General features: G+C 42.9%; 1 protein-coding gene and 1 long non-coding RNA gene across 4 annotated transcripts in view; both read left to right on the top strand.

The window, feature by feature from the left end:
- Positions 1–18,547, top strand: part of gigyf1a (GRB10 interacting GYF protein 1a) — a 36,143-nt gene extending 17,596 nt beyond the window's left edge. For 2 of the 3 annotated variants that reach the window (XM_080791826.1, XM_080791828.1), the window contains 17 exons: positions 867–1,102; positions 2,187–2,307; positions 4,779–5,000; positions 5,711–5,880; positions 6,112–6,280; positions 7,196–7,413; positions 8,572–8,675; positions 9,341–9,441; positions 10,173–10,246; positions 10,915–11,052; positions 12,046–12,252; positions 13,120–13,334; positions 14,382–14,539; positions 15,608–15,771; positions 16,575–16,619; positions 16,972–17,116; positions 18,399–18,547. In XM_080791826.1, coding sequence (XP_080647952.1) covers positions 867–1,102; positions 2,187–2,307; positions 4,779–5,000; positions 5,711–5,880; positions 6,112–6,280; positions 7,196–7,413; positions 8,572–8,675; positions 9,341–9,441; positions 10,173–10,246; positions 10,915–11,052; positions 12,046–12,252; positions 13,120–13,334; positions 14,382–14,539; positions 15,608–15,771; positions 16,575–16,619; positions 16,972–17,116; positions 18,399–18,466 — 2,555 coding nt within the window. In that variant the 3' untranslated portion in view covers positions 18,467–18,547. The remainder of the gene's footprint in view (positions 1–866; positions 1,103–2,186; positions 2,308–4,778; positions 5,001–5,710; positions 5,881–6,111; positions 6,281–7,195; positions 7,414–8,571; positions 8,676–9,340; positions 9,442–10,172; positions 10,247–10,914; positions 11,053–12,045; positions 12,253–13,119; positions 13,335–14,381; positions 14,540–15,607; positions 15,772–16,574; positions 16,620–16,971; positions 17,117–18,398) is intronic. The other variant, XM_080791827.1, reaches the window with a different exon arrangement.
- Positions 18,548–18,637: 90 nt separating this feature from the next.
- Positions 18,638–25,464, top strand: LOC308335737. The gene is made up of 2 exons (XR_013966089.1): positions 18,638–21,927; positions 22,295–25,464. It is a non-coding gene; the product is annotated as an uncharacterized lncRNA (long non-coding RNA).
- The last annotated feature ends 1,075 nt before the right edge of the window (positions 25,465–26,539 follow it).

Consider the following 26,539-nt stretch of genomic DNA (forward strand, 5'->3'; position numbering starts at 1 on the left):
AGTCTACAATCCTTTTTTGCCGTGAATTTATTTTCTCGCAACGACATTTACTATGGGATTCTGCGTCAGCGTACACATCAAAGTACCCGAGCCCAAGAGCTATTCAACTGTTTGTGTCTTTCAAGGATTTAGCCCCCAACTGATCCTCTGGGGAAGGGGATTATAATTTTATGCATTCCATCTGTCCTACGGTCCATCCGAGATGTTCGCCAGAGCTTATGTTCCAACACCATAAAAACCTAGCATGGCCAAGCTCACTGCTATATGGTTACGTCTAGGAAATGTAGCAAGTCACAATCACTGCTTTGCTTATCATTCAATGTGATTCAAATGCAACTTATTTAATCCATTTTTACCTGAGATCAGATTCTAAAATTGTCTTCTAAATCCTGACCGTTTTCTGAAAAAGCTACTGTATGTTTCTATGTCAGTCGTTCAAAAATAGCAGACCTACAAGCTCGTAGCGAGCTTGTAGATCTGCTATTTTTCAATAGCTATAGCATAACATAATGCTAACACCAAAAGGTGTTCCCGCCCAAAATGAGTTAAAAGTCTGTCTGTCTGTCTGTCTGTCTGTCTGTGTGTCAGAAACACTGTCATAGCTCCACTTTGCCTGCACCAATCGCTCCCACTTTTCACACAGGCATTGACCATAATAATATCGAGGTCTTCACAAAGCCCTTTTTTCGATTTGACACATAAATGATTAATAATTAATTTATTAGTGAATTAAAAAAGCGAAAACGCACCCAGGGCGCAGTACCCCCCGCGGCAACAAGGGGGGTACTCCGCCCGTCTCACAACGGGTAAGGGCTAGTAACATAAACTTAACTAATCTGTCACGTGTCTCTTTTCCCCCCCCCCAGACGGTGGTCCTCGCTCAGCTGGCTGGCGGGACCACAATGCCCCGGGGGAGAGCCGCCGCCGGAAGTTTGACTTTGACTTCCGGGACGCGGACGGGCACGGTGGCAGCGGCCGCAGGCGCGCCGCGAGCGAAGGACCGGAGGACGACCTACACGGTCTGCCCGAGTGGTGCACGGACGAGGGGGACGGCACCTTCGAGGGCACCTTTGACTCCTCCGGAGCCTTCATGTGCATCACGGTGAGCACGTTGGCCCAGGAGGTCTAATATACTTGGTTTCCTCCTTTTTGTCGCTGTCCCACCCCCTCGAGAGACCCGGAAAAGAAATCCCTGTTCATTTCCCTCATAGACTTTTCAGAAAGTACTTATTTAAAGACGTTTAACGCCGCGGACAAAGCCAACTCTTGTCGTGACAAATCATGACAATAAACACAATGTTTTGGGCCAAACAAAGAATTAAAAAGTAGAAAAAAACGGCAGGTTAGAACACTTTTTTTTGTTGTTTTTCTTCTTTGTAATTATTTATTTGGTCCAAAATATTGTGTTGTCATGATTTGTCACGACTCGAGTTGGCTTCGTACGACGTTTAAAAGGTCTTTAAATAAAAACTTTTTTAAATGTCTATGGGGAAAAATGCATTGGGAATTTATTCCTGGGCCTGGCGTCGTTTTGAAATGGGGTGGGACTGCGACGCTCTATACCAAATTTCTTTGTGAAAAAATGTGTGTTGTGGTTATGAGATTGTTGATTTTAACTCATTAACACTTTAATTGCCCCGGGGTTATTTAATCCATTACATTATAGCGCCCGTTCGATTTATAAACATGGACCGCTTTTACCGACGGACCGGACGTTGTTGTGAATGTGTGTGTGCAGCAGCTAACAATAGCCACACCACTCTAGAGTCGATCGACAACAACGGGAAATCTATCGCGACTGGACCACGGAGCGCCGTCTAACACAGGATCTTTTTTTTCATAATTAGATTAGACGGGATGATTTAGATCGCGAGTTATTAATGTTTTAAGATTTTCGTTTTCGTAGGCTAAACGGGGGAAGGAGTTTTTCGATGACGACTCACTCACTTGGGGGAGTTGCACCACTCGGTTCACACAGGTGTGTTTTTAACTATAATATTGGCTTCTGGGGGGTCCCTGGAACTACATATTTTCAGTTAGCGATCTGCGGCCAAATACAGATAATTCTGGGGGTCCTTGACAAAAGGTTGCGCACCGCTGACATAGAAACATGGGTTTTTCAGAAAAATGTTAGGATTTAGAAGCCTTTTTTCTTTTTTTAATGGGCTTCTTGTGTTCCCGTCCAGAAGGGTGGCCAGGATATGATCCTGGAGGAGGAGCTGGACTTCCAGGGGATCGAGGAGGAGGACGAGGAGAGCTACGCTGACGCGGAGCAAAGCTACAACGGCGGAGGAGACAAAGACACGGGTGAGACAAAGAGACATGGTCGCTCCACCTCTTATCGGTTGTTTGTTGTTTGTAGTTCCACACCTGGTGAAGTTTGAGAGAGCGGTTGAGAGACGTATCCACGTTGCAGTCAGTCAGTTTTCCACCGGCCAATAGCCCCGCCTCTCTCATCTGCTCTCTCTCTCTCATTCACACTCACACAGTCCTCACTCCTCGGTCACTGGTCAGCCTGCCTAGTGCCTGCCGAGCTGAGCTTGTTTCGATGGCTCAGCTAGGCTGAGCGATCGATAACGGCTGTTGTGTGTAAGATCAGAAGCTCTTTGAAGTGGGCACAGCAAAAGCTCACAGTTTTGGTTGACAAAGATAGCAGTTACTGTAGTTGTGAATGCTTGACGCTACTAACAATAAATGACTGCTATAGAATGGATGTCACGGTTCCATTTTACACTCGAGAGTTGAATTATTGTTACACTTCTGCATTACTTAAAGGGTGAGACCACTTTTCTGGAGGTTTGGGTTGTTTCTTACCTTGTTATGATCAAACTAGTCCATTCTATGAATTATTTCGCTCCGTCGTTCAGTTTAATAGTAAATAAAATATGCTCTCATTGACTTCCATTGTAACAGGGAAACGGCTCTCGAAGTCACTCTTTTAGCACATAAACAAACACATTGATTCTGACAGTTTATCACATCAGGAAAACTCATACGGTTTTATTTTTAATAAAAAATGTCAACTTTGTCTAGTTTTGACTAATTTGTGTAGAAGGAAGATCCGGTAGGTATGCCTACGCCGACCGAATCACTTCTGTTCGCCTTGAGTAAAAAACGATCTCATTGGTCCAAATGTGTACATCCACTCCTGAAGCGTATTATTGGAATGCCGTCGAGCCACTACGGGGATGTAAACAAACGGATTTGATCTCGTCCGCTTGTCACTAAAAACATACATAATGGATGTGTTTGAGGGAGACACTTTAGAAGACAGTTTAGAGATGAAGTGTCTGTGTCTGCTCGTCTGACACTGCAGCTGGGTGCCTCTCGAACAGCGTGGCGACTTGTTTACAAAGAAACCTCGCAAGATGTCCCCGCGAGAGTTGGGAACGCCGCTGTACCAGGGTGCGCACACTTTTCCGACACACCGAAGATCCGAAGCGGGGGGACATGCGATGCAATGCGAAAAAGCGATGGTCCGACATGCGCTGCTCCCGTGCTTGCGGTTAGGGTTAGGTTAGGATTGAGGTTTCGGATCAATAGTATGTCGGAACTAAAGCCTGCACCCGCTGTACCGCTTCAGTATATCTCCCACCAAAATAGTTCCTTTTTATAAATCTATCCTAAAAGACGGAAATAAAACCGCATGAGTTTTCCTGTCAGAATCAGCTTTCGTTGCGTTCGTTTGTGTGCTTAAAGAGTCTTAAAGAGACTTTGAGCCTATTTCTTTTTCCTTAATTTACTATTAAACTGCACAACGGAGCGAAATAATTCATAGAATGGACTAGTTTGATCATAACAAGGTAAGAAAACAACCCAAACCTCTAGAAAAGTGGTCTTACCATTTAAGTTAATTTACAAGAAGTCTACAGAAGTCTATAAAAAATGTTATTTTTTTATCAACATTTGTCTGTTATCTCTCCTATGGTACCACCATCAATACAGCATGGAAATGTGGACATATTCTAGATCTGCTATTTTTCAATAGCTAAAGCATAACATAAGCTAACAGCAAAAGGGGTTCCCGCCCAAAATGGGTTAAATTAGACAGCGGAACACTTCAGAGGATTTATTTGTTACACTCAAAAAAGTTACCCATACAGGCGTGCCAATGCAAACACTTCGGGGCGGTTGTTTCATGTAATCTTTTCTTGACTGTGCCGTCAAAAGAAGGCCTCCAGAGCCTTCTTTTACGCCTCCATGATAATCGCTCTATAGAGCGTCGCAGTCCCCGTCCCCTCGAGAGACCCGGAAAATAAATCCCCGTTCATTTTCCTCATAGAATTTTCAGAAACTATTTATTTAAAGACGTTTACGCCGCGGGCAAAGCCAACTCTTGTCGTGACAAATCATGACAACAAACACGATTTTTTTCGGGGCCAAACAAAGAATTAGAAAGTAGAAAAAAACGGCAGGTTACAACACTTTTTTTTGTTTTTTTTCTTCTTTGTAATTATTTGTTTGGTCCAAAATATTGTGTGTGTTGTCATGATTTGTCACGACAAGAGTTCGCTTAAAAGGTCTTTAAATAAATACGTTTTGAAATGTCTATGGGGAAAAATGCATTGGGATTCATTTCCTGGGCCTGGCGTCGTAATGAAAGGGGGCGGGACTGCGACACTATTGGGGCTTTCCTCTCTCACAACGTTTCACGCATCAGATATTGGTTCTGGAAAATATTTTTTTGTCTTGGGATTTTTTTGTTTGTTTTTGCTTTAATCCCTGTGTTTGGGAAACAGTAGTTTATGGTCTCCACCATCTTTCACCATGTTTTTCAGAGAGTAAAGAAGCTGTCTCGGGTGACGGCGAGGCGAAGTCGGCATCTCCTCCCTCCTCCTCCTCCTTCTCCTCCTCCTTCTGCTCCTCCTCTCCTCCCGCCCTCTCTGCTCCTCCCATGGCCAAGGAGGCGCAGCCCTGCGCCGTTGGCATGGCGACGGACAAGATGCCCCAGATGACCAACAGCCACCCTGCCAAGGCCAACAGCCACATGCCAAGTGAAGGTAACGTGCACCTGTTTCTCATTCACTGATTGTTAGGGAAGTTCTTGTCCGATCCCGATGTTTAACCCATTTAGGCCTATAAAAAAACGTTCGCTCTGAAAGAATATATATTGAAAGATTTGTTTCCGCATTTTTACGATTTCTCAAAAATAGCTAAAGCATAACATAATTCTAAGCCCAAAATGGGTTAAAATAACAATTTAGCCGATACTGATACCAATATGTTTTTTGTTGTTTTTATTTCCCCATTTTGTGCCAGGGAAACAAATATCTTCAATACAATAAATAAATGTTCAGATTCTACAGCTTGCCAACACACCAACATAGCCAACACAAAATGTTATGTTATGCTTATCAACAACAGATAAAGATCGGCTACTGCCATCTTACTGTGTTCTTTTAATCTACTGATATATTGACCGAAAACGGCAAAATATTGTGAGATACCGATATGTGGTGATTCATCGGTATGCATCCCTATGTTCCCTGTTCTGTGAGCTCGGCTAAACCTGCCATTATTAATTATAGTTACAAACCTTCTCTACCCATTCAGCTACGGCGGCCCAAACAAAAAACTTGAGGTGACACCTTCACCCTGCAGTTCATTGCCCTGTTTTCCTGAGGCTTGTTTATGTCAGTGGGGTCCAAATACACATTCATTTTGATATGGAAAGGTTTGAGAACCACTGGTCTCTGTTCTGTTGTGTCAGATGTGTTTCCAGTGGGCAGCTCCAAGGCCCGGTCGAGCCCCAACAACCACAGCACCACCTCCTCCTCCTCCTCCGGCCTGCTGTTGCCTCCTCCTTCCTCTGCTGCTCCGCTCCTCCCTCCATCCGGAGGAGACACCGAGGATGACGAGGGCATGAAGCACCTCCAGCAGGTACAGTAGGAGGAGAATTATTCTTTATTACTCCATACTCTCGCTATGAGTTGAAAGTATAGTCTCTGGCAGTATTTGTCTCTCGTAAATTTTCAACTTGCTCATCGGTCTGCAATCGGTCTGTGTGTTGGAGCGGAGGCGCTGAAAATGGGAAGAAAATAATGCCCCCTTGCTTCGTAAATAATTGTGTTAAACTGAAGACATTGTCCCCCTGTGTGCGCCACCATGCAGGAGGCAGAGAAGATGGTGGCGTCGCTACAGGACACCTCTCTGGAGGAGGAGTGCTTCACGCAGGCCCTCCAGCACCAGCAGGAGAGCAGGAACACGGCCGCCGCACTGCCCCTGTCGCACGAGGCCGCCATGAAGTGGTTCTACAAGGACCCCCAGGCGGAGATCCAGGGTACGCACACACACACACACACACACACACACACACACACAACCTGGGGGTTTTGAACCCTAATCTATACCGCACAAGCTGACACATGGATTTAAGTTCTCAGCCGTCACGATTGATTTCAGTCATTTGGCTTCCATAGAAATCAGCATGTCTTCTATGGAAGCTATTTTCTTTCGCTGTTTTCAGTTATTAGCCATTGATGGCGTATTTGAAGTGGTCAAACTAGCAGCAATAGAATACATGTTGAGATTGAAGCATCTTCCATGAAACATGAATGGTCTCGAAATGTTTCATAAAAGCAAAAGTCTCAAAGCCTCAATCTGTGATTTATTCGACTGCTCGGCTCGACTGTCTGAGCAAATCGACATGATGATGCACGATGATAAGAGCGCCCCTCACTTCACACGGGTGTGATTTCCCCCCCCCCCCCCCCCTTTTATAGGAAACTGAGACAAGTTTGTGACAAAGTGGTTCAGTCATGAGATTAATCTTTTTTTGCTTTATTCCATGCTGACATTTCTACCGCCGAGCTAAGACTTTCACGGAATGTTTGCCTATCGTGACATGAAACCTGAAATGGGAACACTAAAAGGGTAGCCTCGGAAACCCAGATGTTTTTATTTCCAGGGAGGAAAGAAAAGTCTGGGTCTGAGTCCACTTCAATTCGGCATAGAGTAGCGCAAACATTGCTCACTCTCTGCTGATTTCTGATCGTCTGCACCCTTGTTAAATTGACACACACGCTGCACCCATACATGTACACACAGACACACTCCTCTGTCGCTCTAAGTAATTAGTCTCATGTCGCAGCTGCGCATAGTTTCTCGGAGCTGCCTATGCCATAAAAAGCATAGGAGAGTTCCAGCCAGGCTACTGAAAGTCTCTTTTCTTCCTTCTCCGTTGCCCCTCCTCCAGGCCCGTTCACCACGGTGGAGATGTGCGAGTGGTTCCAGGCGGGCTACTTCACCATGACCCTGCTGGTGAAGCGGGGCTGCGACGAGGGCTTCCAGCCCCTGGGCGACGTCATCAAGATGTGGGGCCGCGTGCCCTTCGCCCCGGGCCCCTCCCCGCCACCGCTGCTGGTGAGGCAGCCGCCGTGCCCGCCGCCCTCCTCCCGCGGCTCCACTGGGACTGTGAGTCAGAGCTCTTGGACTACATTTGGGGGGGGTCCCTGGAACTACATATTTTGAGATGAGGGTCCGTGGCCCAATAGAGAGAATTCTGGGGGTCCTTGACATGAAAAAGGTTGAGCACCACTGACATAGAAACATGGGTTTTTCAGAAAAAAATTAGGATTTAGAAGCCTTTTTTTTTAATTTATCGACCTCAGTCCAAAATGGATTAAAGGTCCAACATGTATCCGGACAGTAACTGGAACAGTTGACATGGGCACCATTTTCTTTTAAATGTTTTTGTGTCTGTGCTGTTTGGTGTTCATGTTCATGTTCTCTGTTGATACAGAGTTGCAATACCCTCCCATTGATCCAAATTGCATTTCGCAAACTGCTTGTATTAAACAACGTTAAACTCACCGACATTGCAGCTGTCGGCCAAGCTTGAATTATCCTCTTTCAAACGGCAAAGCTTTTTGCTCCGTAGACATGTATGTCCAAAAAAAATCCGAGCGTATTCCGAGAGGCCATGCGTCGTGTTTTTCCTGCTCAGATAAAACACTTCCAAAGACGTTTTCTGGCTGGTGGAAAACTTGGCCGCTCTGAATATGCTCTGAATATTTTGGACAGAAAGTAGCTCATAACATGTCTACGGTAAAGCTTTGTAGACGGAAAGAGGATAATTCAAGCTTGGCTTACAGCTGCGATGTTGGTGAGGTTTAACGTTGTTAAATACAAGCAAATGCAATTTGCATCAATGGACTGCCTGTCACTGGAGGGTATTATCTTTTTTAAATCTAGTGTTGCAAATTGCGGCTATGTTGATACTGTGGTACTATTACCCGGATTCTGTTGGATACAGCTTATACATATTCATACTTACTGCAATACTAAAGATGAAGCAAATATAATGGTACTGTAAATGTCTTTTAGGGATGCTTTCGGGGGGGGGGGGAGAACAATATTTGACATGGGCCGTTATTGAACAGGGATATTCTTTTTTGAGGGCCAAAACTGCACCGGTGCAAATGTGGACATGGAGACTTGGTCTTGAGTACCAGTAAAGCCAAAGCATTTGTTAAGAACTCTGCTCTTTCATGTTGCTCTTTAAACAGAATGACGTCCTGTATGTGTGTGTATTGAACCATGTGTCTCTGTGTTTGTCCTCCTCCACTGCAGGGCAATCTGGACCAGCAGGATCGCCTCAAGAAGCAACAGGAGCTGGCAGCCGCCACCATCTATCAGCAGCTCCAACAGCAGCAGCTATTCCAGCTCATTAACAGGTGTGTGTGTGTGTGTGTGTGTGTGTTCAGTATATGGATGATTCTCGCAAGGGGACATATCAACATCCTGTCAACTATTGACACCACTAGCAAATTAAATTGAAGACAAAAGGACATTTTGCATGCTAGCTAGTTAACAACTTAGCAGCTGATTATCTGTGTACAGGTACAGTTTTGAACAGCTGTCTAATACTGTAGGTTATTGTACAGTATGGTATATGGAGCGTCGCAGTCCCGCCCCCTCAAGAGACCCGGAAAAGAAATCCCCGTTAATTTTCCTCATAGACTTTTCAGAAAGTATTTATTTAAAGACGTTTACGCCGCGGACAAAGCCAACTCTTGTCGTGACAAATCATGACAAACGGAGAATTAGAAAGTAGAAAAGAACGGCATGTTACAACACTTTTTTTTTGTTGTTTTTCTTCTTTGTAATTATTTGTTTGGTCCAAAATATTGTGCGTGTTGTCATGATTTGTCACGACTCAAGTTGGCTTCGTACGACGAAAGGTCTTTAAATAAATAAGTTTTGAAATGTCTACGGGAAAAATACATCGGGATTCATTTGCGACGCTCTATTGTGCACATGTGTAGTTTTGATCTTGTCGTGTCTTGATATCGGAAGTGCTTTTCTGTAATGTCATTTGGTTGTGATGTGTGCGTTCCAGGTGCAGTGAGCAGGGTATGATACCTTCGATGAACAGGTCGATGTCAGTGCCAGACACAGGGTCCATGTGGGACATGCATACCTCAGCTTCACAGCCGTCAGGTACAACTACACACATTTGTGTCATGTAGATAATTACTTAGGGTGGTGATTTCATTACTGCCTTTTTTTTCTCTTTTTTAGTTATTTTGCCATTTTTAACCCATTTAGACACATTTAAAGTTCAAAACATTCACTTTGAAAGAATATATATTCAAAGATTTGCGACACGTTTTTACGATTTTTCAAAAATAGCAGACCTACAAGCTCGTAGCATGCCACTCGGTGGCGCGCTATGAGCTTGTAGATCTGCTATTTTTCAATAGCTAAATTATAATATAATGTTTAAAACACCAAAAGGGGTTCAAAATGGGTTAACCCTAAAACAGAAAACGGCAGATCTACAAGCTCGCATCCTCCCGTAGAGTTTTAGAGTGGCTAGTTTTGGTGCATATTTTGGTATATATATATATATATATTTGGTGCTCACAGTATTAAATCCATCCCTGCCCCTAAACATAACCTCTAAATTCATAATCCGTAAACCTAATCCCAACCGGAACCTTACTCTAAAAACAAACAAATCATAAAAAACAGCCATCTCTTGCGAGGACCAGGACGATTATCCTCACAATGTTTGTTTCAGAAATTCTACTATACTTTCAGGGACATTTGGCCCTCACAAGTATTGTAATGCGTACACAAATAATATGTACACGCATGCGCACAGCCGCACACACACTATCGTCCCTGACAGATTTAAATCAACCCCACCCTTTTCTTTTCTGCTGCAGGCGGTGAAGCCAATCTTTGGGACTTAACAATGAATTCTTCTACTCAGGGTCCAACTCTCGAACAGCTTCAAAAGGTGAGCTCAGTCGCCCCCCCCTGGGAGGCCGAATGCTAAATCAAGCGTTTAGAACATTTAGAATAAAATGCGTTCCTGCTACATATTTGTACATCTTCAGATGTCATTTATACATAAAGAGATTTCAGTCACCAAAATCATCATTTAGTGGACAATGTAGTTTGGCACGCCTCGACAGCGTTGTAAACGGCTGATTCTATAGAGCGTCGCAGTCCCGCCCCCGGAAAAGAAATCCCCGTTCATTTTCCTCATAGACTTTTCAGAAAGTATTTAAAGACGTTTACGCCGCGGACAAAGCCAACTCTTGTTGTGACAAATCATGACAACAAACAAAAAAAATTGGGCTGAACAAATAATTAGATTAGAATTATTGTTTTCTTCTTTGTAATTCTTTTTTTGGTCCAAAATATTGTGTTGTCATGATTTGTCACGACAAGAGTTGGCTTTGTAAGGTCTTTAAATAAATACGTTTTGTAATGTCTATGGGAAAAATGCATTGGGAACTATTTCCTGGGCCTGGCGTCGTAATCAAAGGGGCCCGGGACTGCAACGCTCTATTGGCATCATGCTGAAAATAGCCGATCCACAAGCATGTGACGCTTCATAGTTTTTTTTTGGTCGACGAAATCGACACCGCTTGACACTAATAAGCCCTGAACCTCTTCCAGCTCCAGCAAGACAGACGAGACGCCGAACTCAGGGCGAAGCGTGAGGAAGAGGAGCAGCGCAAGCGACGGGAGGAGAAGAGAAGGCAGCAGGAGGAGCAGAAGAGAAGGGAGGAGGAGGAGCTGTTCAGACGCAAGCAGGTGAGGGGAGGACAATGGTTACAGTGGTTAAGAGCTATACTGGGGTTAACTGACCTGAGATCAGATTCTAAAAATGTCTTCTACGTCCTGACAGTTTTCTGAAAAAGCTGAATTGATGAACCACATAGGGTTTGTTAAAGCGTTATTTACAGTTTAGTTATGAATCAAATTAAACTAATCTTGCAGATGAGTTTGCAAAAAATAAGTTATGCTCATAATTTAATGTCACATTTAGCGCCTTTATCCAAGGCGCTTTACATAGATAATGCATTGCATTCACCCATTCACTGCACACACACATTCACACACCAACCAGCACATCAGGAGCAATTAGGGGTTCAGTGTCTTGCTCAAGGACACTTCGACACTAACTCTGGGGAAGCCCGGGTTCAAACTGGCAACCTTGCGGTTAGCGAAGTCCTGACGTCACTCGTTTATCCTCTGGGTCGCGGATGTCATTTCTCTATGGAGAATATTATAACATTGGGTTATCATAGAATCGTTTGATTCGTCTAATATCAGAATTGTGGTCCAAAAATATACAATATGTCAGGGAAGTGGCTTTGTATCGTTCATGTCGCTTCACGATAGTCATTTTTGATGAGTTTTTGGCAAAAAAATTAACTAATTCGGCACCGGTAACATTCAAGGTTCAACGTTGTACTTTATTGTTACATCTTGTGTACAGGTACATAAGTCTAAAACTTATTTTTGTTTGGCTTCACGTTTTCTTGCCATATATTTGATGCGATATTAAACCAGTATGGAAATTCAGAATGTGGGGAAAGACGTGACCCGGGTAGAACGCGTCAATTCAGACTTGGAGAGTTGGACTCTGATGCTCTATAATTGCAAATCATACCCAATTAAAAAAGGGGGGAAAAAATAAATTAACCAGAAGAAAAGAAAAACAACGGATTAAGAAATCTGAACCAAGAAAAGGCTTATATTTTGGTTCTTCCTAATTAAATCATGTGATCCTTGTCTTTTCAGTGTCGCCAGCAGCAGGATTTGATCATGAAGTTGCTGCAGCAGGCCCCCCAGCAGCAGGGGCCCGGGGCCAGTGGCTCAGGCTGGAGCGGGTCTCCTTCCTCCGGCATCCCCAAGTCAGGAAAGCCCCCGGCTCTGGCCCTGCTGGAGATGCAGGAGGCCGAGAGGCTCCTGAAGCAGCAGCAGAGGGCACAGCAGCAGAGAGAGCGCGTGAGTAAACTATAGTGATTTAGACTCTCCGGAAATTTGCGATTAAAATATGCAAGGTTTTATGTTGATTTTAAGTAAAAATGAGGAAAAAGGCCTTCTTCAGGGAAGAAGGCCGAAAGGTTGAAACGTTGGATAACAATAAATATACAGCATCGTGGCTACGAGTATGCAGCCTTTTTCTAATTTTTACTTAGGCCAGCACCTCACCAACACCGGTGTGCGCCCTTTCCTGTTTTGTCTACCTCTTTATGTTGATTTTATGCATTGAAATTGCAGGAAGTTGTTAAATATGCAGAAAAGTTGCTAAATATGCAGAACGTTTGAACGATTATACAGCATTTTTGGAGAAAAAAACCCACAAAGAATCCTGTGCTTAATCTGCGCCATTTGGCCGATTCTGCGGTAATTATTATTTTCCATTCATGAATAGGACAAAACTATAGAAAGCATTGGGAGATATTATAGGGACATATTCAACATTGTTGTAATTACAATATAACAAGTCAATATCACACAGAAACATGTCATGTGTTCCTGTCCTGCTGTTTGTAGCCTGGAACTCACCTATGCTTTCTATGGCATAGGCAGCTGAGAAACTGTGCGCAGCTGCTGGACATGAGACTAATTAATTAGAGCGACAGAGAGAGAGAGAGGAGTGTGTTTTGTGTGTGTACGGGTGTGCGTGTGTGCTTCAATTTAACAAAGACGATCAGAAATGAGAGTGATCAACGTTTGCGCTACTCTATGCCAAATTGAAGTGGACGCGGACCCAGACTTTTTTTTTCTCCCTGGAAATAAAAACGGCTATGCTGTTTGTGACAATAACCTCACTGTCCCGATGTCTCTCTGTTCTCTCTCTCTCTGCAGCACGCTGGCATGTCGATGGGGGGTTCCTCCATGGGCAGCCAGTGGGCGGACGGCGTGGGCATGTGGGGAGGGCCCGGCGGCCTGGAGGGTAAGGCCGGCAGCGGGGGCTCGTCCGGGGGCATGGGCATGTGGGACGAGGCGGTCAAGAACCAGGTCACCATGCGCGGCAACAACAACATGGGCATGAAGAACAGCCGCAGCAGCCCCTCTCTCAGGTAACTGTGTTTGTTGAAACTTTTGATGCCTTTTTTGGTTTCTAAATATTTGATTAACAACTTGTTTTTTGAGTGGTGCAACCACTCCTACCACCAGCAATGTCCGTGTACACCCATGTGTTCACCTGTGTATGTGTTCACCTATGTATGAGCACCAGTATGAGTACCAGTAGGGGCGCTGTTGTGCCATGCAGAAACAGAGAGAGAGAGACAGTGCTGACAGACTCTTGCCTGCTAATATGAGAGAGAGAGAGAGGAGAGGGGGGAGAGAGAGAGAGAGGGGAGTTGCACCACTCGGTTCACACGGTGTGATTTTTTTAAATTCCATAATATATTTTATTTGTGGAATTCGGGGAGCCAAGTTCTATACAAGGGGCAGATGGAATCGGAATGAACTCGCAGTTTCAGAAATAGTTAGAATGTGGGCAGAAGATGGGTCTCACTCTTGTGTTTATATGGTGAAAACATATCGCACACCAACACAGCCAACATGATACTGTAATGTACGCCTCTTGGATACGGGCCCCTACGACTCAAAACCGGCATCCATCTTGGAACGCCCAGGGGAAACAAAATTTGAAAATTTGCTCTCCATAGAGTCCCATAATGGCCACGATCTTCAGCGGAGTTTATCTCGGAATTGAAGCTCAGATGAGGTGATATGAGATAAAGTAGGATGTCAATAAAAACCTTGCGCGTTGCTCCGGTTAGCATATTGGCGTGTTTCATGCTAACGTAGGGCTGGACTAAGCGACGGACACGATGTGGCGAATGCTTCCGGGTCAAGATGCCGCGTCATAGGACCCGCCATTTGTAGTTTCTTTTGTAGTTTTTGCCTGGCACAGTTAAACTGGTGCCTGTAGAAATTCCTGGCTTTAAATATAATTAATCTAGAGACAATACAATCTCATGAATCAGGGTCTGGTGTGTCTTCAGCGATCAGTCGATCCTACCCTAAGGTCAACGCAATTGTCTGTGAGTGACGCAAAGTAAAACCCCAAACTCTGAAAGTGCAAAACTAACGTAACTGTATGCGTGTGTCTCCAGCGAACAGTACATGATGCGTCGTAAGCGCACGGAGGAGGAGGAGAAGCTGTTGAAGCTGCTACAGGGCATGAAGCCTCAGGACGGCTTCACCACCTGGTGTGAACAGATGCTGCACGCCCTCAACACCTCCGCCAACAACTCCTCTTCCTCTCTGGACGGTAGGACAGCTCTTATTAAAAGCCCCGATTAAAACCTAGTGTGCTGAATGATGCCACACGCAGAAAATAGCTTGTCTGATATTATAGATGTGCAATACCATGCTCAATGAAGTAAATCAAGCCCTTAATGATTGAGATATACTGTATAGGTGTGTGTGTGTGTGTGTGTGTGTGTGTGTGTGTGTGTGTGTGTGTGTGTGTGTGTGTGTGTGTGTGTGTGTGTGTGTGTGTGTGTGTGTGTGTGTGTGTGTGTGTGTGTGTGTGTGTGTGTGTGTGTGTGACTGTGTGTGAGCACCAATGTTGCACACAGAAAATAGCCAATCTACAAGCTTGCACTGCAGACATGCAGAATTTATGGTGCTATTTTGGTGAGCTCACTACTATTTTCGGTGTGCAATGCATTGCAGTGTGACGTATTGTGAACTTGTAGATCTGCTATTATTGGTGCATGACACCAGCGGGCAACAATCTGTCTTTTTCACACAAAAAAAAACAGTGTTAAGCCTTTCCCCTCTGTGTGTTTTCCTGGCATGACTTGTCTTTACTCTCCTTGTACTATTGTTAATGACTCAAACCTTTTTGACATACAAGAGGCCCGTTTTTATTGGCGACCTAGTCATGATTGGCTGCCCCTAAGCCAATGGGAGTCCCGACCCCATACTCTGAAACGCTGCCTAAGCCAATGGGAATCTGACCCCCATACTCTGAGTCTGACTCTGAACCACTAGTGCTTCTAGTCATGCTTGGCCCGCTGCCTCCCCTAAGCCCTGAAACACTCTGCAACGCTGCAGCGCCAAGCGAGTGACAACGGCTAATGTCATGAGCTAACTTTAGCTACAGGAAAGCCATAACAAAACACAGTGATTGAACCAACACAAGAACGTCGGGGAAAATGAACGAAAACAACGACCGGGATGTTGTGACAGAGAAACATTCACGTTTAAAAAAATTATAATAATAAATAAAAAATTAAAAAGGGGGGTGGACAGATGCACAATGGAGACGGCTGCTTGTGTCACCTGACCAGTTAATGATACTCGTGTCATTCTTTGCTGTTGTTTTGTGAAGTTGCCACTATCGTGGCGTACCTGAAGGAGGTGGAGTCTCCCTATGCAGTGCTGGACTTCATCCGGTCCTACCTAGGGGACACAGTGGAAGCCAAAGAGTTCGCCAAACAGTTCCTGGAGCGACGTGCCAAACAGAAAGCCAACCAACAGAGACAGCAGCAGCAGGTCGGGGCTCAGGCCACACGCATGACGGAAAACCTTACATCGAGTCATATGCTCAGGATTATGTTTCACTAATCAGATCGTCTCTCTACCGGGTGGAAACCTTGTACAGCCAAAATGTTACTTTTCAAGGGGGGGGGTAGCATGGGTTCCAATGGATCAGTAGCCAGTTGCACCACCTCACACTACGTTCAACCTTAGCCTAGTTTAGCTTAAATGGCCTTTTAGTAATGCATAAAGTCTTGACTTGAAAAAGCAATTTCAGCTATAACCAGGCTACGTTTGAACTTGGTGGCAGGTGGTGCAACTGGCTCCTGGTGTGGACATTTAGTCACAAGATGGTGTTACTATTTTATTGGTTAAATATTCATAAAACCCCACAAATCCACTTGGCCACTTTAAAGAGAGATTTCACTTTCAAACACGTTTGGTGGACATTTGAACGTCTACTCGGGCTTTTGTAAGCACCCCGGACAATTTTTACTTAAAAATGCTTCACAAACGGCTAGTATAGCAGATTCATAAGCTCAACATCGTGGCCCGTTGTGAGCTGGTATATCGACTATTTTTGCTACTTTACACTACTTTCACATTCATTGACGTTTCTTTCTGCCCGACAGCAACAATATCAACATAATGTAAATTTTTCCCAAATATTGTTAGTGACTACAACAACTTGAATGGCTAACAGTTTAAAGCCAATAAACTGTGGTCAACAGCAGCGTGCGTGCGTGTGACAACATCCTCTGAAATGGCGTTGTGTCCAATGCAGTCATTAATGTCTTCATTGTTTCTTGTGAATTCAGCTATCAAAGGAAGTGGCTGGACTAAACATGAACTTCCCACTGCAGGTAAATCCTCAACTTCCGTCTACTGTGTGTAACTTGACACTGAGGCATTTAGAATACTCACTGGACACTGTGGACAGTGAGTTGAATGGAGGGTACCCACTAGATATCGCATTGTTGAGTGGAGGGTACCCACTAGATATTGCATTGTTGAAGGGAGGGTACCCACTAAATGTTGCTTGGTCCCGAGACCAAATTACACTTCTATTTTAGAAGACATTTTATGGGTCGCAGGGGAATTCAATTGTCCTGATTTAAAATGTACAATTTTGAGATATTTTGTATGAAATAGTGCTTCCTATAGTTTTTACTTGACCCTTTCCACCCCCCCTTGTCTCCTGTCTGTGTTCTCCAGGACTCTATGCGGGGCATGAACCCAAACACCCTGCAGTCCATGTTCCAGGCCGCACAGATGGGCAAGGCTGGTCTCTATGACAACCAGGGAGGAAAGCTGAAGAAGAAACAGCCCATGATGCTGCACTCTGACCCCAGCATCTTAGGTAGGAGGCCTCATCATCCACACCATCACAGGTTCATGACGCCACAGATGTTTTGGAGGGCCGATAGCCCCTCCAACGTCTGTCTTTCGGAAATTGCGTCACCAACCAAGTCTATGGACTTTTTAATGTTTGTTTAGGCTACTTTAAACAAACCTTACCAGGCGCCCTCACTTCACAAGAGCGTGATTTCTTATGGCAAGTGGGGATGTGTTTTATACCTGCTTCTGGTCAGACTGACTGGCACTATAGTGCCAAGCAATTAATTTTAACGTGGCCATGTGGTCGCGTTATTGGTCGAAATGAGTATTAAACATTTTGTAATCAGACTGCTATTACAGTCTATTGCCACAAGATGGCCCCTTTCGCTTCTCTGTGCCTGCCAGTGTTGTTCTGCTGTCATCTCCCTGTTCATTTTGGTCATGGTACAGTACAGGCTGGCTCGCACTATACCTGTGTTCTAGCCCAATGTAGCGGTACTGTACGGCGACAGAATGGTGCTTTAACTGGACATATCACACATAAGCGCAGAGATGCAACGGATATCTGTCTCCACCATAGTCATATACTGTATAAACAGTTTCCATACTGTATAAACAGTTTCCACATCAATACTTTTTGCGACGTATTGCAACTTGACGTGACTTGACGTAAAGCTACATGCAAGCACACACACACACACACACACACACCAGAGCCGGCTAGTTGTGAGCGTGACGGACACAGACGGACGGACAGATAACTTGGATGGAAATTAGCGTCAATTGACGCACATAACGCTGCCATTCTCTCTACTGTCTAATGCTTCCATAAACGATTATCACGGGCATCCAACGCACATGTCACGTGACACGGTTTATATCCAAGAAAATATCCAAGAAATCAAGTAGGGATTCACACAATGATTAGTAGTCTTTAAGGTGATTCGATATCCTCCTATCACAGCAGCTCACGAATCTTGCTGCTGTGTTTGCGCATTTGTTGTACTTCGCCCAGCAGATATGGGAGTTTCTTTTGTCATTAGTCATGTTTTATAAATCTCCGAGGGGTGATTGTAATGTGTGGGAAGTATGTGTCTCTTGATGTCTTGGTACAGTGGACAGATGCTTAGGAAATGTAGCTCAGTTTCCACTTGTGTGCAGCGGGTGCATAGTCTGTCTTCTCTCTGCCTGTGACGGCCACTCACTACTCCTCCCCATTCACTTTGTGCCGTCTCCTCTCCCTCCCTCTTTTGTCTTCCGTCTTTCTCCTCCCTTGTCCTCCCTCCCTCTCTCTCTCCCTGCAGGGTACTCATTCCATAACACAGGCGATTGTCTGAGCCTGAATGAGATGGAGATGGTGGAGGATTACTGATGTGACGCAGCGCAGCAGCAATAGCTACCTGAGGCCTTCTTGTCTTTTAATCAGACAAAACATGATAACGAATGTGCACTGCTGGGGGAAGCGGGCAAGGGGGTGGGGGCGGGGTGGGGTGGGGGCGGGGCTGTGTGGGGACAGGGAGAAGAGGGCGAGGGAGGTGGCGAGGAGGTGGGAGGACGTTGAATCTCTGTGCCTCCCATTCTTTCGTCTCCCTCGGAACAGACAAAAAAAGGGCTCCCTGCTGCACCAATTGATCACTTGAGCGGGGGAGAGGGTGGGTGAGGTTTAAAGGAAGATGGGTTTCCTCTGGCACTCAAAAAGATTAAGCACCTTATACTGAACTAATGCACTTTATTAAGATGGGATTTGAATAGGGTATTTTTTTTTGTTTTGTTTTTGTATTTCTTTTGTTGAGAATCAGTGGACATAGGGGGTGTGTGTGTATTAGATACACACAATGCTCTATGTTGGTGGGTGGGAAATCCGAACTGGAAGCGGGGCGGTGATGCAACCTTGGTGGGGGGGGAAGCCTGTAGGTTTTCAAAGTCAGGGGGACCTTTTTTTTTTTTTTTTTAAGTAGAAACCTTATCAGAAAGCAAATCCTCTCTTGAAAGACAAACACTGTTGATATTTCTCTCTTGTTTAAGCATTTTTTTTTTACATTTATATAAAAAGTAAAGCTATTGAAAAATGGATTATAAAAAAACTTGAACATTTGCACTTGCCTAAAAAAAAAGCATTAGAAAAACGACAAAAAAAATCAAAAACAAATGGGGTTAGATATAGAGATGAATATTTTTGTGAATGTGTAAAGAGTGACTGATTGTGATGGTTGGTGTGTATCAGTAATATACCAGTCTGCACAATGTTTTTGTTTTTTTCCTTTCATTGCTTACCAAGATGTATGAAACATAAGAGGCCATTTTTGTCTTTTTGTTCAGATGATAATTTTGTATTCTCATGTATAGAATGTGCGTGTCCCTCTTCCAAATGGGGACTTTATTGTGAGAGTGAGTGAGTGAATGGACGAATGAATGAGAGAGAGAGAGAGAGGGCAATTGCACAACACATCCTTTCTCTCACCAGCTCTTCATCCCCAGAAAGACATAATAGAAATGCATACATTTGTAAATGTTAGCTCTGCGCGCTCATCTTTACATTGACCACCACTTTTTGTTTGTCTTGTGTTTCCTTAGCTTCTCCCCTTGGGGGAACCGTCTCCGGCCCTCTGAGGACTTGTAGACGGAGCAAATCATGAGGGACATTGTCGTGCACGCGTGTGTATCCGAGTGTGGATGTGTGCGTGCGTGCGTGCGTGTGTGTGTGTGTGTGTGTGTGCATGTTCATTTACTGGTCATAGAAGTGAGTTTTTAAGACTACAGGTACTCATTGTGTGCATGTGCTTTTTTGTATGTGTATGAATGCACATTTGTGCCTAAGAACTTGGATAGGTTGAGTGGCCATTGAGACATTAACTTTTTTGAGAGCGAGTGTGACCTGTGTCAGTGCTCAGCACAGTGTATGTAATGTATGTAACTTTATATGGTAAGAATATTTCTAGTGTAGCCTGGGGGTGATCCATCGGAAGGTTACGCCTGAGTTATACTTTGTTGTGGGTCAGTGTCTCTCAACGAATACAGCAAGCTTGTACATTGGCTTATTTTTGCTGCGCGACACGATGTTCAACCAAGTCTAAGTCAGGCTTCAGTCCAGTCTGTTTTCCTGGGGTGTGATCACGTTGCCTTTTGTCAGCTCTCGAACTTGTGAATGAAAGGTGTCGAGTTTCTGACTGCTAAAGAAAAAAAAATTCAGCATCTAAATGTGCAAGTGCACAGGACGGTGCATATGACATGTTAGCATATTGTGTTACTTATTCGTTGTTGCAATTTGATAATGACGAGTTTTCTTTTTTTAATTGAAAAATATATATGAATATATACATTATATACAAAGTTTAAAAAGTATTTGGACTAAGAATATGAGCACTTGGGGCTGCTATTTTTGTTTGTTTGTTTTAAGAAAAGAAATTACCCTGATTTAGTTTTCTTTCTTTTTTTTTCTTTTTTTTTCATTACCGCCATGTGAAGTGCGTTTTGTATTATTTCTTTCTTAAGAAAATATTGAATGTATTCCAAAAAAACAACAACCGTGCTGATACCAGATTTGTTTTTCCTCAAAAGATTTCAAAAATGGAACTTCAAAGACGTGAGTTTTGTGAGGTCTTTCTTTCCTCCTTTATTTTTTTTTCCTTTTACAAACGGAGAAGAAGAAAAAAAAAGAACTCGGGATGGATACAGTTGAACACTGCCTCTAACAATCCTTGGTCGTACAAACTATTGACTATATGAATTTAAAGAAAGGACTCTTTTTATTCCATACTGGAGTTTTGGTTGTTTACAAACCACACGGATTTCTGTGGGTGCAGTTTTCTTTTTTTTTCTTTCTTTTTTTCCCCCCCCTCGTCAGATGGGTGGGGTTTGCAAAGTGCGCTTCTGCCATATGGACATAGAGTGGCGTTGGTTTTTGAGGAAGAGTGGCACAGCCTCGCGATGACACGGGACAAGACAAGATCCTCACATTGGACCTTTTGCATTTGGTCATGGACTTAATTGAGACTTGATGATCAACAAAAGAGCAAAGAGGAGTAAAAATCAAAGATTGTCTACACTTATGTGGAGAGTGGAGTGCAGGGGCTACACATAACCTTTGGAGGGAGTTGAGTGGGGGCCATGATGGGTACACCTTATCAGTGCACTCTTCCTCACCTCAGCCCTCAGTAAGCACTCACACCCTGCCCTCACCCAACTCACCTATGCACTTTTGTTCATTCAAGCTGTGAGGTACCATTTTGGGGATGGGAGCACAATTACACAACAGGAGGAATGCTATGATGACTTCAGCAAAGTCACTGAAAACGAGATCTTCCCAAAACTGAAATAAGAGACTAGAGAAGCATGTCTTCTCACCAACCTCCTGTATATAACCATATTTTTGTATTACTTTTCAGAAAACCAACAAAAAAAAAAGAATTGCAAAAAGGATGAAGGAAAATTCATGAAACATTGATCGAAAGGAGTGAATGTTCTTACAGAAAACAAGTCTTTTTTTCTTTTTTTTAATATAGTTTGACACATAAACTTATGGTGGGTTTCCCTTAGTTTGCCAGTACCCCTGCTATGACCAGGGACGGAGGGGAACATGACATGGACTGAGGTCTGGGACATGCTACAGTGGCTCCATGACTGACAGAATGACTGTCACAATGGATGTTTCATAGCCACATTTTGTCCTTTCTGGAGTGTCTGGTCAACAGACAAACCGTGAAATGAGGCAGATGAGAGGAGATTTGGAAGGGACGTTAGGATGGACAATTGTCTCCGACTATCGGTTCACCACCGAGACTGCTGCCTGTCTGGAGAGCAATACTATGACCATGAGAAAGGTGCTTCAACTTGGTAAGAGATCTTTTTCCGTTTCCTTCCCTGTTTTTAGTTTGTTTGTCTATAGCACTCTGTCTGCAAACTTGTCCATGCTTCAACTTTGCACAATTCACGGTTGCCTTGTTTGAGGCTTGTTTTTCACCACTTGGCATTTCTTGTTGCGCCCCCTGGTGAAATTGTTTGTTTTTGTTTCACTGGGTGCAGTACTTAGTTTAGACAGAACCCATCTCAAACCCTCACCGTAAAACCTAACCTCCCACGGGGCAGCACACCTAAAACTAACCTTAACCCATGTCTAACCAATGACTAGTCTAAACTAAGTTTGCACTACGTCACTATTGATGATTACTGATGTGTTTTATTTGTGTTGTGTATTTTACAGATTTGACAGGGTTCCAGCTATTCTTTGACGGCTGGCACTTGCTGAAGATGCAGATCGACAGCCAACATTTCTACCAGTTAACCCCAGCCCCTGACCTTTGAACTATGCCTACTGTCTTGACTTGGACTGTACCAGGCCACTGGCATCATCTACAGCAACGGAAATTAATCGACGGTGGATTGGATACCCAGTCAAAGTCGACCTGCACAGGCAACCATCTGGGGCTGGGTTTTAGTTCAAGTGGACCTTGCCTGATCACATCTAAGCAAGCAGCTGTAGAAGGAGATGGACTGAAATAATTGTACAAAAAGAAAACACAAAAGACTTCTCAACATGACACACACACACACACACACACACAATTCCTATAAATATTAATATAGTTGGATAACACTGATCTTTACACACAGACTAAATTGACAACGCACAACATGTGTAACAAAAAAAGTGATGTACAATTAATAACTTCTAGAACCACATCTACGCACATAACTCAAGAGTCAATCAAAACAAACACGCACGCACCTACATAAGCGGAAATGTTCATTAGTATAAACCTGAGCGATCTGCTTGTAAATAATGTAAATATTTGTTTTGATTTTCCTCCTATTCCTTTTTTTTTTTTTTTTTTTTTCAATAGTAATCTGTTCAAAATGCCTTAACTTGTATAGTTCAGTCCTGGACGACTTAACTGAAAACCTTTCTTTGAACGATCGCAAACCTAATTTAGCAACCACCTGTGTACTGTCTTTGGATCAGAAAGAAGTTTTCCACCATTCTGTTTTTCTCTCCGCTAACTACACTGTTGTACAATGCAAGTTACTTGTTGGGTACAGAGTAGAGCTAGAGACAGTCCTTGATTAAGATTTTGGTGGTGGTTTGCAACATTTTCTTTTTTTTTCCTTTCCTTTTTTTTCTTTTTTTTCCCCTTCTTATTCTTCCTTTAAATGAAGAGTGAATTTGTTCTGATTTCCGTATACCGGTAGATTAAAGTTGAAGCTGCAGGCTTAGAAAGGGCTGGAGTCTGTACTGGTGGGAACTGAGCTGACTTGGTGGGATCTGCTGAATTGGTTTAAAAAGGCAGATTGTAACGCGACAACTGTTCCACATTGAGGAACAGCTTATTTGAAAAAAAGAAGAAGCTTCACCTTGTGACTTAAAGGGCTGGGACACTTGGTAGAGGTTTGGGTTGTGTGGTTACCTTGCCATGATGTAACTCCAAAGGTGGGTTAGAAATAATTGCTCTATTGATTAGAATTTTAAAATACGCTCCTCATTGACATCATTATACACTGAAGAGGCTCACTTTTAGCCCATAAACGAACAGGAACATCATGAAACCTGTATGTACATATATATAGGATTAAAACAGACAGGATCTTCAAATAGTAAAATCAACAGCAAGTTGACATTTTTATATAAAAATAAATAAAGCTTTGTTTGTGTTCATTTACGTGCCTCTACACTGCAATAGATGTCAATGAGGAGCATATTTAGAATGATCAATTATTCATATTTTCTTTTGCCCACCTTTAGTGTTCCATAATGGCAAGGTAAGTACACAACCCAAACCTCGTGTCCTAGCCTTTAAAGCGTGAAAATGAAAAACCTTCAGAAAATAGCACATCTACAAACTTGCTTCACATCTTGACGTGTTGTGAGCTTGTAAAAAGCTTTGTTGGGAGAACATGTTTTTAACGATGAAAGGTCTTTCATCGTTAATGTTTTGTTTTTGTTTTTTAGATGTATGATTGAAAGATGTGGAAGCATGGTTTGGCTTCTTAGAACAAGCTTGCATGACATTGTAATTGATGTTTGTTCGACTTTGGCTTCACACTTGCCTTGTTTGTTTTTTGTTTGTATGGAGTTCTGCCTATGCAGTGGGTAGCCACACTGACCATCTGTGTCTGAAGGCACTGAATATAGAGTTGTAATTTAACAGTCAGTGTCTTAATTGCTAAATGAAATTACGTCACATCACTGAAAGGATAAAAGTGAGCAGTCTTACAGAAAGGGATTTAGTTTGAAATGTCACGGCCTTGTCTCTTGGTTTTTATGTATCCTTAAAAGTCTTCGTAGAACAGTTAATTCTAAGCTCAGATGTGCGTCTTAATGTACTGTTAGTTTTGGACAAGATTTGTTTGTAGGCTACTCTTATCACGCCATATAAAAATGATGTAGCCACAGTGGAATTCATGATTTAATGACTCAACTGTCACCGAATGGTTTGTAAGTCAAAAACGGTAGTTACTACTGGGAAATTTGCTTGCTTCAGCTCGTCACTGGATTACTAGTGTTTTTGACCACGCTGTTGAACATTGGACTTTTGTTTCAGTTAGAAGAAGAGATCCACAGCTACTCCATTGTCCAATTACTGCCTCCTTTCCAGTGAGGTTTTCAATGTAATTTCTTCTCCGTGACAAGACCTTCAGATTGTTCTGGAAGTCGAGATTGACTATTTTCTGTATGCAGCTTGTGGATAGTCTCTTGCCAATTGACCAGTGTAGATCGAGGGGTGTCCATCTTTAAATTTAACCATACAGCATTTATTTCTGTGGCCTCGGTGACCTCCCTGATTTCTTCTACCATTTGACTAGTGCTGCTAGTCAAATGGTATAATAGGGCTGCAGTGGTTAAGATTGGCCATATTTAATCCTGTGCTCGTACTAGTCCTTTGTTTCTAATCAGAGATATTGTGATTACAAATTCAGTGGGTAGTTGAATAACATAAGGAAAAAGTAGAATAGTGTTGGCATACACGTTTGTAGTTTACTGTAGCTGCAAAGCTGAATATAATACTGGACTTTTTATTGTCAAACGAAGACTTTAGTTGTTGGTTGATAACCGAGGATTTTTGGTGCTTGTCTGTACTGTTTTTAAGTCTCTTTCAGAACCTTCGACTGATTCATGTACGTCAAAGCCATTGTGTTATTGATGGCTCCAACACGAATCCTTTAAAGATTGTCACATTTTGTTTGTTTTCTCCACTGAATAGAAATTTGACCCCAGTCAGCTCAGTTCCTTTGCATAAAGCATTTTTGAATGTTATAGAAATAACATACTAGTAATGAAAAAATGTTTTGGAGAAAGAACTTTTGAAAAAGATGTAAATAGTTTGGCTTTTGTTTGAAGAGAACAAAAATATTAAATAAAATTGCATTTAACAGCGACTGACCTCTGGTCTCTTAATTGCATGTATTGTTGAGGGGTGGATATGACAACACAGCTCACAGGTCCCCTCCACCACCAATCAAGATAAAGTGATGGTTCAAGTCTATACAGTTTATAATGTTCCCAGGATTTATAGAGTCTGTGTTCTAGTAGAGACTTATATACATCTAATTATTTACATGTTCAAATGGTTCTAAATATTCCAGGCTTTAGTGATTCTAGTTTACCATTGTTCTACAGACTGTCCTCATGTCCTGCATTTCTCAGGCACAGCACAGGGAAGCATCTAGAAATACATACTGTAGGCTATCATAAATATAATTAAGTATTATTACTAATTATTAATTTAATAAATAATTAAACAAAATAAAGTATACCGGTACAGTCATGTATCTATACTCTAGATTGATATCACATCAGATTATTAATATGATATCTGTTCACTCCGGTTACCTCTTGCTGAGGAGTGAATGAATGAACCATAATGAACCCGTAAGAACGCACGCCTTTACTTGGACGTGATTGGTTGATTGGAATGTCCGTCTGACGAGTGACGACTGAGCACAGCTGATTCACATTTTCAAATCAAAGGCAAGGCGGCAGGTGACATGATGATGTAGCCTATGGTTAAAAGACAGCTAGAAACGTTCATGTTTGCTTGTGACAAGTTGTGTTCACGTCCATGCCAACACAGTACCCGTTTTTTTATTTTACAGTTTGAACAAACATTTGCTTGCTTCTTAATTTCTTAAAGTCCTGCAACCTGTGCATTCTACAAAACTGCAGTCATGCTTGAGGTAAGTGAGGAAGTTTTTATTTGTGATACGTTGAAACTTGAAAGCATATATAAGTTTGTTTTATTGGATTAGAACACTTTTTCAAGGCAACTCGCTGTAAGCATTGGACCAGGGCTAATATTAATACATTGAACTACCTCTAACAAACTGCTAAATTAAACGGCTGCACTACACACTAAACATTAGAATGCTTCTGGGGTAGGTAGAAGTAGAACACGCAGGCATTGATGACTAAAAAATATTTAGGTTTCACTGTTTGCTCCATATCCCTAATGGT

This window comes from Protomyctophum bolini (genome assembly GCF_963924005.1).
Source record: "Protomyctophum bolini genome assembly, chromosome: 20".
Taxonomy (NCBI): domain Eukaryota; kingdom Metazoa; phylum Chordata; class Actinopteri; order Myctophiformes; family Myctophidae; genus Protomyctophum; species Protomyctophum bolini.